Source organism: Festucalex cinctus, chromosome 9 (genome assembly GCF_051991245.1).
Source record: "Festucalex cinctus isolate MCC-2025b chromosome 9, RoL_Fcin_1.0, whole genome shotgun sequence".
NCBI lineage: Eukaryota > Metazoa > Chordata > Actinopteri > Syngnathiformes > Syngnathidae > Festucalex > Festucalex cinctus.
Window position 1 is genome coordinate 2,951,662 of NC_135419.1, and position 16,304 is coordinate 2,967,965.

At 37.2% G+C, this 16,304-nt stretch overlaps 1 protein-coding gene across 1 annotated transcript; it reads right to left on the reverse strand.

The window, feature by feature from the left end:
- Positions 1 to 453: 453 nt before the first annotated feature.
- On the reverse strand, positions 454 to 8,040 carry tbx22 (T-box transcription factor 22). The gene is made up of 6 exons (XM_077532669.1): positions 7,943 to 8,040; positions 7,605 to 7,779; positions 5,052 to 5,216; positions 3,477 to 3,541; positions 2,754 to 2,839; positions 454 to 980 (listed from the first exon to the last, which is right to left on the reverse strand). The coding sequence occupies exons 1-6, from the start codon at positions 8,038 to 8,040 to the stop codon at positions 454 to 456; spliced, it is 1,116 nt and encodes a 371-aa protein (XP_077388795.1).
- Positions 8,041 to 16,304: the final 8,264 nt, after the last annotated feature.

Consider the following 16,304-nt stretch of genomic DNA (forward strand, 5'->3'; position numbering starts at 1 on the left):
AAAGTAGTAAAGCTGGTGAAAAAAAGAGGAAAGTAGTGCGCAGAACTATTGAATTTAAAAAAAGAAATGTTTGCGTTTTAGATAGGACATCTAAATAAAACACTGTCTATTGCTAACCTTTTCTATTTATGGTAAACAGTATACAGTGCAGTTTATGGTGTAAAATAGTTAAAAAAAAAAAAAAAAAATACTTGGAAAAATTTGTTTTTAGACTTTGAACGGATTAAAATTATTTACATTTATTATAATGGGAAAAATTGTTTTGGATTTTGAACAGCCTTCTGGAACGGATTATGTTTGAAAACCGAGGTTTGACTGTACAGATAATCCCTTCAGTGACAGTTCTGTATTGACTTCTTCTGGGTTTTTTTGTTTTGTTTTGTTTTGTTTTTTTCCCCAGAGAGCTGTAGCACACTTAGCTTTGGCTTGCTACTCTCCTTGGGCTGGATCCGGTCAAAGACGGTAGTTGGCGGCCGGATGCCATGAAGGTTGCCGCAGTCGGGCATCTGTATTGTCTTCAGACAGTTTGCTTTGTTGGGAAATCGTTGTGAGTTGAGTGCTCAAGGGGAGGCTATAGCGGTAAAGGCAAAATGGGCCAGCGCTTCCCGAGAGATGAGGCATGAAAGAGGAAGTAGATCCTTGAGGGCTGAGATGGCCGGGGAGGGGCATCAGGCATGATCGAGAAAAACTTGAATCACGACAGTTGGGAGCTTTCTTTCCCTGCAGCACCGAGAAGAACGACGGGTCCGTTAGCGGCGATATTGGCGAGAGGCCTCGGAGTCTGTCTGCTCCCGCGGCGGGGAAACTTCCGCCGGGCAATGCGGCGCTGGGCGACGTTTTTCCGTAGAAAGGAAGTGCAAGAGTGTGAAGAGCGGTGTCCTGGCAGGAGAGCGTAGAGAGCGAAAGAAGGGATGAAGACGATGAGAGGGGCAGGAGACTCTTCAGCGGGCACGCGGTGCTGGTTGGGGGTCCCAAGCTCCCTGTTGGCAGATGCCAGAAACATGAATGAAAACAACAACAACTTCCATCTCTGTCAGCCCATTATTGACGCATGCGCAGGAAATTTGACTCTATTGAGAGTGTGACCAAATAGTAGGGATGCACGATAATATCGGTGGCCGATAATTATTGGTAATTTTCGACCTATTTGACTTCAAACAGATAAACCAGATAATAGAGAATTTCGCCGATAATTATCGCCAATTATCAACCAATTTGGTGTCATACAGATAAACCAGATAATAAAGAAATTTGCCAATAATTATCGACAATTATCAACCAATTTGACGTCATGCAGATAAAACAGATAATAAAGAAATTTGCCCATAATTATCAGCAATTATCGACCAATTTGATGTCAAACAGATAAAGCAGATAATAAAGAAATTTGCCGAAAATTATCGGCAATTATCAAACAATTTGACGTCAAACAGATAAACCAGATTAGAGAAAAATTTGCCAATAATTATCGGCAATTGTTAATTTGGTGTCATAAAGATAAATCAGATAATAGAGAAATTGGCCAAAAATTATCGCAATTGTCAACCAATTTGACATCATGCAGATAAAACAGATAATAAAGAAATTTGCCCATAATTATCGGCAATTATCGACCAATTTGACGTCAAACAGACAAAGCAGATAATAAAGAAATTTGCCGAAAATTATCGTCAATTATCAACCAATTTGGCATCATACAGATAAACCAGATAAAGAAATTTGCCGAAAATTATTGGCAATTATCAAACAATTTGACGTCAAACAGATAAACCAGATTAGAGAAAAATTTGCCAATAATTATCGGCAATTGTTAATTTGGTGTCATAAAGATAAATCAGATAATAGAGAAATTGGCCAAAAATTATCGGCAATTATCAACCAATTTGACATCATGCAGATAAAACAGATAATAAAGAAATTTGCCCATAATTAGCGGCAATTATCGACCAATTTGACGTCAAACAGACAAAGCAGATAATAAAGAAATTTGCCGAAAATTATCGTCAATTATCAACCAATTTGGCATCATACAGATAAACCAGATAAAGAAATTTGCCGAAAATTATCTGCAATTATCGACCAATTTGACGTCATGCAGATAAAACAGATAATAAAGAAATTTGCCGAAAATTATCGAAAATTATCAAACATTTTGACGTCATACAGATAAACCAGATTATAGAAAAATTCGCCAATAATTATCGGCAATTGTTAATTTGGTGTCATAAAGATAATCCAGATAATAGAGAAATTGGCCGAAAATTATCGCCAATTATCAACCAATTTGACATCATGCAGATAAAACAGATAATAAAGAAATTTGCCCATAATTATCGGCAATTACCGACCAATTTGATGTCAAATTGATAAAGCAGATAATAAAGAAATTTGCCGAACATTATCAGCAATTATCAACCAATTTTCTTATTTTACTCCCTTCCAAGTATAACTATTGCTCTAAAACTGAGTCTATTTGGTCCCATCTTAGAGTTAAATCAACTCTACAGAATTTACACTGTGCCCACCTTAAAGTACCCACATTTTTGGTGATGTGAAACCCCCCCAAAGAATCCACAGATCAGGTTTTCGTCCCACGAAACGGGCGAGTACGTTCCGTGTATTTTCACATTATAAAGCACTTTCTGAAATTGTGGGCATCCGTCTTTTGATAGGCTAACGAAGAGACGGAAGTGCCCACCTCTGGAAGACAGCCTTGAAGAACTGAAGAGAAGAAATAATGCAAGCATGGATACCTTGGAGCTGGATGTCAAATGGCTTGAAGTCCAAGCTGAGCGGGGACCTCCAAGGGTAAGACTCCAGTAAACCGTCCAACACTCCCCTGTCCACACAAAGACAAAACAGAATGTTACAGAAATATGGAAAAACCCAATACAAGATACCGTATTTTCCGCACTATAAGGCGCACCTTCAATGAATGACATATTTTCAAACTTTTTCCATATATAAGGAGCTACAGTAGAGGCTGGGGTTACGTTATGCATCCATTAGATGGTGCTGCGCTAAAGGGGAATATCAACAAAACAGTCAGATAGGTCAGTCAAACTTTATTAATAGATTACAAACCAGCTTTCTGACACTCCCAAAATGAATAAACAGCTGTTTTTATTATTTTCTCTGAGGTAAAGTATTAGCATTAGCTAGCGATCCACCGATAGCGTCTTGACAGCGAGACCTGTTGCGGCTCAATATTGATCCATATATAAAGCGCACCGGATTATAAGGCGCATGGTCAGCTTTTGAAAAAATTGAAGGCTTTTAGGTGCGCCTCATAGTGCGGAAAATACGGTATTTAAATACTCGCTGTGGGAGGTGTGACCGTCTGCAGCCGATTTTATTTCAGGGTTTTATGTAATATCACGTTTCGGTGGTTCAACCTGACGTCTCTCTCGGGACCAGTCGTGCAGCGTTTCCTGCAGTTTGTAACACGTGTTGATGTCGTGCGAGGGTTTCCGTACCGATTCCTTCCTGGATCCCTGAAGCCCTTGGCGAACGGGTTCCTGTCGATCTTCAGTTTTGTGATCTTGCTCAGACATGAGGAGGAAATGTGTTAGTTGGGATAAATGATCATAACAACACACGAACATCTGTTCTACAATTTTTTACTAAGGATGGGCGAGTACCGATACCAGGTATCGGTATCGGGCCGATACCAGCCTTTTTTTCAAGTACTCGAGTACTCGTGACGCAGACGAGTACAAGCGAGCGATGGCAGAGGGGGAAGACGTTAAGTGAGTCCTCCTTGCCTGTAAGTGGCGCTATAGCTTGCAGCAGTTTTTCACCAAAACTTCACCGGTTTGGAAATACTTCAAAATTGTGAATCTTAAACTAAAAGAGCATTTTTGTGTTTTATTTTGAGCGTTAAGAGTATTGAAGAGTCACTGTGCTTTTTTTTGGGTCAAAATTAAAGCAAATATATTTGTTTAAAAATGTCTTTTAGTGATTTTTTGTTATTTGTCAAAATGTACTACTGGTATCGGCAGTTGGTATCGGTATCGGTGAGTACTGAGGGTCTGAGTATCGGTATCAGTCTGAAAAAAAAAGTGGTATCGAACATCCCTACTTTTTACTACTCCTTCATGTTATATTTGGTTCTCAGGGAGATTTTTTTTTTCTTAACTCAATGACTCCCAACCGTTTTCACATTTCGCAATCCCGTTCGCTCCCGGCTGTTTTACTGGATTTTGACTGATTTTGCAAGGCCCACAGAATATTGTGTTCAATTGCTATAAAAGCATGGAACCTACCAAAAGAAAGATTAAAGTCTCTTCTTTCATCAGGAAAAAAAAAAGTATGATTCTATCTGATTCCGTTTTGCAGCAATTAGCATTAGAAGAGAGCTAAGTTTCATCAGTTTTCACAAATCTATTTAAAATTCGAAGTAATTGAGCTTTTGTTCAACATGGCTCCTTTGCTCTGCTGCCACCTGCTGGCCGTTTGTGTAATAACTACCATTTCTGCAACCGTTCTTTGCAGTTGAGAGGCTGCATCAAAGCCTTTTGTATGCTCTAGCATAAAAATAAAATAAAATAAAAAAACGTATAAATACGTCTTTGGGACACTTACAACATTAAAAAAAATACGTATTTACACGTTATTGGGATTAAACGAGTGAAAAGTCTCTGGACCCGAACAGGCAACCGAGTCATAGGGTGCTATTTTGTTTCCGTAATAATACCATTACAAATTGTAAAAAGTGAACTCTGATGAAAATGGCTGGCAGTCCTGGCGGAGTACGTTTATTACTGAAGGCACACGCACACACGCACACACCGGCGCTGTATGTCACGATGCATGAACGCGAGCCTCATCACCTTCAAGATGTTGAGATTAAAACTTTGCGAGGTCACACAGAGCAGAATTTCTGACCGAATCGCCATAATAATCAATGCACGTCTGCTTTTGAAATACATTTGGCACGGGAAAGCACCAGATTTCATTTGATGTATTTATTTTTTTTTTTCAAGTTGTTAGTCAAACTGGGTCGCTCAAAATTTTTTATATTTAATTACCGTGCGGCGCATTTCGGTTACCTGTTGATTCTGATAGGCTGTGACGGTGGTGAACTCGGTTTCGGGGAAGGAGAAGCTGAACACTCCCTCAGCAGGCAGCGACTGGATCTGGGACAAGTCCATCCTCGGGTCATGCTGGATAACGTGCACGCGTGGCTTGTACTTGTGCATGGACTGGAGAATTATCTGCGTCGAGAGAAAAGGTGCTATTAAACAATAGTAGTTCTATTTTTCTGTAAATTGAACATAACATGCAAATAACACGCCAAGCGTGGCATAACCACGTTTAAAAAAAAAATAGTGGGAAAACACCCATCAAACTTTCCTAAAAAGGTTAAGTGATGTCATCAGCCATCTTAACCAATAGTCTAAACATGTCATTTTAGAAAAATTGAATGCTGCAAATGGAAATATTATACAAAACAGACCATTTACTTTTTCGTGCCAGATAAAACAAAATCACACATTGACAACAATTATGTCATTACTTTTTTTGTTTTTTTGTTTTGTTTTTTTGTTTTGTTTTATTTTTCTAAAATAAATAAATAAAAAATAATAATTATGCCATTACTAATACAAGTATTGCTGATTGTCAACATATAATATGTGTTTCACATTTTCCTATAATAAATTGAAATAAAAAAAATAACTACATACATTTCCTATAATATAGTAACTATAATATAAGATGCATGCTGCAAATAAATAAATAAATAAATAAATAAATAAATAAATAAATAAATAAATAAATAAATAAAAACTCCTCTGAGCTAAACAGTTTTATACAAATGTATTATTTGTCTTCTGTCGTTCCCAAATTGCAGTCCGACCAAATAAAAGAGTTAAAAATTAAGTTTGGTCCTAATCTTTTTAGGTCAAGATTTTATGTTTATGTTATGTTTCATAATAAACTTATTCATTTGAGTGTTTATTTGTTTTAAATAAAGCTTCTACTGTAACAAATCATTGGCTTGAGTCCTATAAACTTTCCAAATTAGCATTTGTTTTGATTATTGTTCACTTGTATGATTGTCTCAGTCTTATAATTCTGTCTTTCCTCATTTATTGTTATTTAGGGATGTAATTTTATGCTAAAATGCAAATATTAATTAACCTGTTTGCTTTTCGTCTCGCTACATTAAAGGTGTAATAATCAACACATTAAAAATATAAAAATAAGAAGAAGACCAAAGTCTTTCTTAAAGATCAAGAAAAAAAAATTGACTGCTCACTACTAGTGATTCGGATCACCAACGTGAAAATCAACACTATAAATTTATAGTCAGCATAAAATGCACAGAGGCCAAATGAAACACTTGATAGCTTTTGTGTTGGAAATGAAGCATTGTGATGTGTTTCTATAATGATTGTCCTGCAGCATCATTTCGAGATTACAGGACTGTCTCAGAACATTTGAATATTGTGATAAAGCTCATTATTTTCTGTAATGCAATTAAATAAGCAAAAATGTCATACATTCTGGATTCATTACAAACCAACTGAAATATTGCAAGCCTTTTTTTATTTTTAATATTGCTGATTATGGCATACAGCTTAAGAAAACTCAAATATCCAAATATTAGAATAATTCCTCAGACCAAGTTAAAAAAAATGCCATAATCAGCAATATTACAACAATAAAAGGCTTGCAATATTTCAGTTGATTTGTAATGAATCCAGAATGTATGACATTTTTGCTTATTTAATTGCATTACAGAAAATAATGGACTTTATCACAATATTCTAATTTTCTGACACAGTCCTGTATATTAGTTGGGATCAAATTTTTTTTTTTTTTTTTTTTTTTTTAAGGCTTCTTTTTTTAACCTCCAATATGATGATAATTAAATTCAACTAATACTGAGAAATGTTAATTATCGCAATTTTCAGTTTCTGCACATACAGGACTGTCTCAGAAAATTTGAATCTTGTGATAAAGTCCATTATTTTCTGTCATGCAATTAAATAATCAAAAATGCATTACATTCTGGATTCATTACAAGCCAACTGAAATATTGCAAGCCTTTTATTATTTTTAATATTGCTGATTATGGCATTTTTTTTTTTACTTGGTCTGAGGAAATATTCTAATATTTTGAGATAGTATATTTGTCTGAGAATGCCATAATAAGCAATATTACAACAATAAAAGGCTTGCAATATTTCAGTTGATTTGTAATGAATCCAGAATGTATGATGACATTTTTGCTTATTTAATTGCATGACAGAAAATAATGGTCTTGATCACAATATTCTAATTTTCTGGGACAGTCCTGTATATTAGTTGGGATCAAGTTTTTTTGTTGTTTTTGTTTTAAGGCTTCGTTTTTTTTTTTAACCTCCAATATGATGATAATTAAATTCAACTAATACTGAGAAATGTTAATTATCACAATTTTCAGTTTCTGCACAAATTGGCCTATAAGTACCTCGACAAAAAAAACGACATTGGACTCATTCAACCTGTCGCTTTCTGTTTCTGTAAAACCCTTTTTGGCACCAAATGCTATTTGAAAGCGCGCTATACAAATAAAGACGACTCGACTTGACTCGACTTGACTTGTTGATACTTACATGGCCCTTGTCGTCCATCTCGTTGTTGGTGAGTTTCACTCGGTCAAAGCTGATCACCTGACGCATCCACGTCTCTCCCGCGCACGGCGAGTCCGCGTGCACGTACAGCCTGGGTGAGATGCACGAATGGTCTGTGTTTCCCGCCACCATCCACTGCGAACTGTGGTAAACGTACCTAGAGGTGGGAGGGGGGGTGTATAGCTTTTTACAAGAATAGCTTTACTTTTGTTGCTGTAGCAAATGTTGGCATACATCGACTTCAATTCTGTAAAGATGACAGTTGCCACGTTTACAATATTTGTAGGAGTATTTACATGATCAAACACAAGTAAACACACCTATAACGTTTGGAGTCGACGGGCATGACGTCCATTGCGATGTAATACTGCCGGCATGGATCCAGATTCCGCACCTTGACGCGAACGGATGGAAACATTCTCCTGTATACGAATAAATAATACATTCATAAATACATTTCAATGCAATTTTGAAGTGAGGAATCTCGCTCCTATTTCTCTCTTTTCATGGGTTGGCCAAATTGAGATCAAAGGTTCAGGTCAGGGGGGCCCCTGCGTGCAGCCATCAGCACTTGCAGAGATTTATGACCATTTTTTTCTCGGTAATTAAATTAACGGAAGCCAGATTTCGGTTAAAGACCACTAAATCATTTTAGTGCAAATAAAAACATATGGGCACATTTTCGACTTCAGATGTCGTTATATTGACAGGTTCCCATATATGCATTTGATGAATTATGGTTAAAAAAAAAAAAGTTAATTGAGTGAATTTACAATTTAATTTGATGTGAAAGTTATTTCATATTATTGCAACATCGTCACATTCAATTCTGTTTCAAACTCGATGTATACACTAAGCTGTCTACAAAATATTGCATGTAATATCTTTTTTTTTTTTAAGCAGACAGTTCAAATTTGTTTACTCAGAAAATATTAGACTTAGACTTAGACTTTATTGATCCCTTTGGGATGGAAATTTATTTGGAAATTTACATGTCCAGCAGCAATGAGTCAGATAATAAAATAAACAATTCAATCAATTAATAAATAAGGTTATTACACCAGAGATTGAATTAATAATGATTTAAAAAAAAAACATTTAATATTATCTTATGGTGAGTCTGCATGTTCGTCAATTAATCTGCGAATAAGGTTTTATGCACGGCATGCTTAAAAAAATAAATAAATAAATAAATAAATAAATAAATAAATAAAATAAAAATAATAATAATAATAATAAAAAGCATCTCACCTTCCAGCTTTGGTGATGATCATTTCCGTGCCGATCTCAAAGAACCTCTTCCAGAGCTCTGAGCCCTGCAACTCAACCCGAACTTCTCTCTCCGGAGTGCGTTCACTCTCTTCCGGTTTGCTGCAGAACCCGACCGGTTCGGCCTCCGTCACCTGACAATCCTCTTTAGTTGTCTCATGCATGAGCCGGCACTCCGATGACCCTGAAAGCGAAACCTTTTACTCCTCATTCCTTTTTTTTTTTTTTTTTTTTTTTTTAAATGAAATCATTATTTCGATAAAATTGTGGATTATTTGAACGTTGATTTGAAAACTGGAACACTTAAAAAAATACTGCGGGTTTGTGTGTCAATTAAATAAAAAAATAAAATAAAATAAAAAATCATTCTTAATGTTGTTCCTCACCGGTGAAAATGCTCGCGTCGGTGTCATTGCGTCCGCGTGAACTTACGACAAGTTCCTCCGACACTTTCATCCTCTTGCTGGGTTTCCCCACCAGCGCTTCGACGGAAAAGGCGTGCGCCTTGGAGCTGAGACCGGCTTGCATTTTGCCGGACGACATCCCAAACTTTGCACCTTTTTCGTATAGCAGAACCTGCAGAATCGCAGGGAGCTGCATGCGATCCCCCTCTCGCGTCGGGTCCTTGGCGCGCTTGGGAATTAATCCGGTTCCATTCCATGTGTTCTCCGAGATGTTCCCCTGCATCCAAGTCCTTGATTGTTGACACGCCTCCCCCCTTTGCTCCACTTCATTCTTTTCAGAGGTCCCCCCCCCGCCTTAATTTCTCTGCCTCCGTAAGCATGTGCGTCACAAGGAGAGAGGGAGGGGAGATCCAGTGCGCATGCCCCTCCACATGCGCCTCATATTATTTATTATTTATTATTTCGCATTTATTTCTCGGTTGAATTAGTATGGAAGCAGAAGCCCATTCCTGCCAGTAAGAAACAAAAAAAAAAAAAAAAAAAAAAGGGGGAGGGTTTTTTTTTTTTGCTCCAGCCAGTTAAAAATAAATAAATAATAATAATTCCACCGTCAGTGGATTTTTTTTTTTTTTTTACGTTAGAACGAGAATCCGCCAGTGATTTCTTTTTTAAACACGTTCGAACGAAAATCTCATCTACAAAATTTTATCGTGGGAATTTTAGAACCGTTGATTCAAGTTTTCAACCCATGACCCCAACCAAATTATTCAGAGGCCTTAATCGTTTTAATCTCAGTCGGTGGAGTTGCATCTAAATTCGCACAAAAGAAAAAAGAAAAAATGCAACTCCAGTAAAATGGAAATTGTCTAATAGGCGATGGAACCTCTTGAGTGTGTTTGATTGAATTAAATATCCGAAGTGCTTTGTTTAATTTGCTTTAACCATATTGAATGTTTTCCCGTTGCTTTTATGCATAAATAGGGAGAACATTTAGGAGCACTAAATGGTTAATTAGCGGTGCAAATATTTTCGTCTGTTTATTCAGACCATCTGAGGTGAAATTCTTTTGAAGCAAACATATTAATTTGAAGACTTTCCTCGTCGTGTAAAAGTCGGATTCTTTTTTTTTTTTCTCTGGTGACCGCCGTTGATTTTGTGCGCCATCGTCTGGTTCTCATAAATGCGGAGATCAGATGGAGTTTGGCGCACATGGGGGGGGGGGGGGGGGGGGGGGGGGGGCAATGGGCCGTAATGACAGCTCGGGATTATTACATTACTGCCCGACATGAAATAGATCCGCTTTACACAAATAAAAGTCGGCGCGGGCTCTATTTAAAATGTTTTCAATCACATGACATAATTGCTCTGTGAGGAGAAAACAAATGAGCGCTTGTGTTTACAGCACGGTTGGTTTAGCTTAGTGATGGAAATCTCTGACAACAGCCGGGAAAATGGAGAACTATGACCACAAGAAATCACATGTTTCCCTGTCATCATAACCCTGTTTCGGACCGCAGTTCGGATTTATGTTTATGCTCTCCCATGTTTGTCATTTGCTTTCAAAGTGCATCCCAATAAAACTTGCGGTCTATAGGGGAACGCGTATATACAAATAGAACTAAGCACAGGCCTTATTCATATTCTTCCTCATATTTTTGGGAGATGTATGCTGCTGTCATCGTAAACAGGCTATAATAAATCACCATCATGAGATGATGTGGTGTCAGTTGAATGATGGAGTGCGTTCAAGTCATGTCTGGCTCGCTCCTAAAGCAAACAGGAAGATCTTTGTGGTTGTTTTATGATTCTTAATTCAGCACCGATCTGCGTTTTGTCACATGCAAAAAAAATAATAATAATTGTGAAAATTGTGTGACATTTATAATCAAACCATTATTAATAATAGGGGTGTGAATTGCCAAGTACCTGACCATTCGATTCATATCACGATTCATAGGTCACGATTCGATTTGATACCGATTAATCCCGATACAAGTTTATAAATCGATTGTTGAGATTTTTTTTTTTATTCAAATTTAGAAAATACTCATCAGTAAACCTGTACAGTGTAAGATTTGTATGAAAATGTATTATTTATTCATCTGAAACTTCAGTCTTATGCAGGTTGTAATCTGTTTCATGTTTGAACAGCATTGAAATAAAATATTATATAACATTCTTTCATGCTTAAAGGTGTGAACCCCAAGACGTTTTGTTGAATATTCTTCCATCAAAAATGGAAGTTTAAAAATCGATTCAGCCACCTATTGAATTGATTCGAGAATTGCGCGATGTAATGTCGCGATATATTGCCGAATTGATTTTTTTTTTAACACCCCTCATTAATAACATGCCAAAATGATTGTTGGCTTTTAAATGTGTCAGGTGATATAGGAGCCAAAGGATTACACCTGAAATTTATGGCAGTGGATTTCAGTTGTGAACAAATCAGTTATTTCTATATGCAGCTCCTTGTAAGTGATGATTTGTTATGTCAGATCATTCAGAAGGACTTGTGGGGTCAAAGGTCATTAATGCATTGGGAAATCCCTGCAGGTCTTTGAGTTGACTATAGGTCAGCTCTGACGTTCTTCTAGCTGTCCTCAGCATATATATAAAAAAAATAACTGATTTGTGAACATATCACATTCACGATTAACGAAGAATCCTCAAGCAAACACTGCTTTAAAAATGGTCTTTTTATTATCGCTTACGCTTCCTTTGATTCTATGGAGATTGGCTCAGGGCTGGGGCGGATCTATTCTTGGGGCGTGGGCCACCCCATAAATCATGAAAAATCCCAAACTGTTTGTCTTGTTTAAAAATAGCTAAAAACCTTACAAAATTTTTTTTAAAAAATCAGAAAAAGAAAAACCTAAAGTGGCCCTGACATGTTTTGATTATTTTGTATGTGGCCATCAAAGGAAAAAGTTTGGACGCCACAGGTGCTCATTCAATTGCAGGACATGTTGAAATTATTGTAGATTTAGCATAATGAAGTGCTTTAATGCAGATTCTTTCATTTTCAGTGAGCGCTTGACTTTTATTATTTTTATTTTTTTCCCATTTTTGACCAGGAATGACTACTTTCAAGCTGATTTCACGTTCTTATATCCATATTTGAGCATGCTCGCTGGGCCTAAAAAAAAAAAAAATCAGTAGTTAATAATTGATCAAACTACTAAAACGTGTGAAAAGTTTAACTCATTTGCTCCCAATAACGTGTAAATACGTTTTTTTTTTTTTTTTTTTTTTTTTTTTTTTTTTTTTTTTTTTTTTTTTTTAATGTTTTAAGTGCCCCAAAGACGATTCACTCGCCGCCATTTTCACAGAAGCAGTCCCGTTCGCTCCCGGCTGTTTTACTGGATTTTGACTGATTTTGCAAGGCCCACAGAATATTGTGTTCTATTGCTATAAAAGCATGGAACCTATCAAAAGAAAGATTAAAGTCTTTTCTTTCATCAGGAAAAAAAAGTAAGTTTCTATCTGTTTCCGTTTTGCAGCAATTAGCATTAGAAGAGAGCTAAGTTTCATCAGTTTTCACAAATCTATTTCAAATTCAAAGTAATTTAGCTTTTTTTCTAGATGGCCCTGGTTGATCTCCTTTGCGCTGCTGCCACCTGCTGGCCGTTTGTATAATAGCTACCATTTCTGCAACCGTTCTTTGCAGTTGAGAGGCTGAATCAAAGCCTTCTGTATGCTCTAGCATAAAAAAACAAAACAAAACAACGTATAAATACGTCTTTGGGACACTAAGAACATAAAAAAAACGTATTTACACATTATTGGGAGCAAATGAGATAATGTGAAAAAATCACTAAATCAAGTTCTTACCGACCTTGAAATCCTGGATTAAAAGAGCATTTGACAGCATTTACAAGCCGTTCATAAATCTGCTCGATTCACTTGGTGTGTCTAAATCGCACTTGCGTGCCCGCCGCTGTCCAGCGGTAATCGCAAGCAAGCTGGCACCCACGGCGGGCGTCTTTCTGCACTTTTCGCGAGCACACGCGCACCAAAATATAAAAAAAAAAAAGTGAATAAACACGGCTGCCTGTCCGTTGCTAAGTGCTGAGTGGATGTGACGGGACCTCCTGATGGTTTGTTTTAACTTAGGTCCTGATGCTGAGCAGTTAGTATGTGTTTGTGTGTCGGGGAGCGTGAGGGTTATTCTGGGCACGGGCTGCGGGAGCGGATGCCCGCTCGCTGCCAAATGTCAAACTTCCAGCAGCCCGTCAGCTGTGAAATATGTGGAGTGTTTGAGTATCGAATGCTGTACACACTTAGCGCATTGTAGCAGTAATGACACGCGAGTCCCTTTCTTTCTTTTCTTTTTTGTGTTTGGTCAAATAATGCAATCAATCAACCAATTATTGAGAGCTCATCTGGTGCGCGCCAAACTACGGCCCGGGGGCCATTTGTGGCCCGCCGTCCATTTTTCAGTGGCCCGCGACATATGCTAAAAAATGGCATTTGACTCAGTTCAAATAAAATAAATGTTTGGAGATGGTCAAAGTAAGAAGAGAAAGTATCGAAAAACAGGTGCCATTAAAGGTTATTTTAGTTAACTAAAACTAATGAAAAACTAAAACGAAAATTCAAAAACCAATAATGTTACCGAAATAAAATAATGAACGAAAATGCTTTTTAAAAAACGAAAAGTGACTGAAACTACATTTTGTTTCCAAAACTAACTAAAACTAACTATAATTATAGCAAATATGTTCTTCGTTTTAGTCTTTGGTAATGAATTTAATGCATGAGCCTTTGGGGATGATTTTAAATGTGATTTTTAGTATATTTATTTTGATATAAACCGGAATAATGACGTTTGAAAGTATGTCACGCAGAAGTGACGTCATCTATGGTGTTTTTTTTTTATTTTTTTAATATTGCTCACAAGTAATGCACATTAAAAAAAAAAAACAACTTAATACTAATACTGAAACTAACAAACTAAACTAAAACTAAGCATTTTTTTTATGAACTAAACTAATAAAAACTAACAGAACCACCCTGAAAACTACTAAAAACTAACTAAAATGAAAAATCCCAAAACTATAATAACCCTGCTGCCATATTACAAATAAATTGGTTTATAAACTGTAGCATTTTTCTAAATATGCAAAAGCACAAATAAATTATTCGTACAATTTTTTGGACTAAACACAATTTCTCTTCATAACATTATGTGGCCCTTGCGTCCTTCTGATTTTCCTGTACGTGGCCCTCAAATGAAAAAGTTTGGACAGCCCTGCTTTCTATGCTGTTCTCATTGTTTTCGACAGTCAGCCAACAAATTGGATGTTTGTTATCTGGCACTCAGTCATGTGAAGTGAGTGCGCCAAAACCTCCAGCGTGGAAGTGGAAGAATGATGAAGTCGAGAGTCGAACGCACGCAGTCAAATCTTCCTACATGACTGATTGGGGTGACAAATTCTTCTGAGCCCGACATTTCATCAGTTGCATGCATGTGTGTAATGTTCCATCTGTAACTCATAAGCTCCCTCTTGTCCCTTCCTTGCTGGTATTCGGATGTCTGCGCAATTTCTCGACACAATGCAGCAGCTTCGGCACGCTCTTCATGGGAGCGCGAGTGTGAGCTGTTGATGTTTGGTGCACACAATTCACCGACCTTTGATTTTCTGTTAAAAATGAGCAAATTGGCACACCTATGAAACTCTGAAACTTTTACTTCTGTGTCGAAAAATGTTTGCCCGTGGATGTGGATGTCGATGGTTGGCATAAGAACAAGCTGACTGACACATGAGACAAAGTTGTTTGATCGTTTGCGTACTTTAGATTCAAGTGTATAGAGCAGGGGTGTCAAACATACGGCCCGCGGGCCGGATCGGGCCCGCAAAGGGGTTTAAACCGGCCCGCAAGATGATTTTGTAAAAAAAAAAAAAAATGTAATTTCACAAGCAGTCCTCAGACAAGCAATGCAACTTGTACGGGGCATCGTCCTGCATGTGATTATTTTACACACAACTTAAAGTTACGGTTTGTTTAATTAGTTATTTTTTAAATCATAGATGACACAAGATGACACAAATTCAATTACTGGTAACACAAATAGCTATGACAAAGATTAACGGCCTTATAATGTCATTAACTGCGCCACGCAATGCATTCTGGGAACAATATATAGGCACAGGTAGATTTAACACGTCCAAAACTCAGTGTTGCCGCATCCCATTTGCATTTGTGTTATTTTTCGGAACAATATGATTATAGTTTAGGTCCGTAATTTAGGACTGGTCCACAAAAATCTGCGTATAAATGACTGCAATCGATTTTAAGTTATATACCGTTGTTTTCCCGATGTGGCCCACTTGGAAATATATTTTCCAGGAGTTTGACACCCCTGGTATAGAGTATCGTTCCACTTTTCCTTGATTCACAATTGTCTCAGCCACGAAAATATTCTGGTTTTTGATTGGCTAAAATGGTCTTCCAAGTTCGGGTTGCACCTACTTTGGCATGTACTTGCCTTTAAAAGCATTTTTTTTTTTTTTTCGTTCTTTCCATCTAAGAAACTTGGGGCACTAATTAGCGAACCGCCAGGCTTCCGGTTCTCCCCCTGTGGATCAATGTCATTTTGTGTGTTTCTCAAACGGGTTGTGACTGAAGACAAATCTCACGTTTTTACATACCACTTGGTCAATGCATCTGATTCTGTTTAAATCGTGAAAAATAAACTTGAATGCAACTAGAATAAGTGCAATTTCTGGAGAAATTGCGTGGGAATGCTGAAAGCTGAATGCTAAGATTTGGAATGCATGTGGAATGCTTATGAAGTCAATATGAGAGATAAATTATGAAATGATGACCTCCTGGTTACTGGGCAGTGGACTTTTCCAACTGTGCCACCAAGCAGTCTCAGACACCTGGTAATGATGATAAGTTATATGTACGGAAGTGGGCGTGAAAATTGATACTTTGAAAAATTTCAATGTCTGTCCCATTGAAAATGAATGGGGAAAAGTTGATATTAAACGTTAAATTG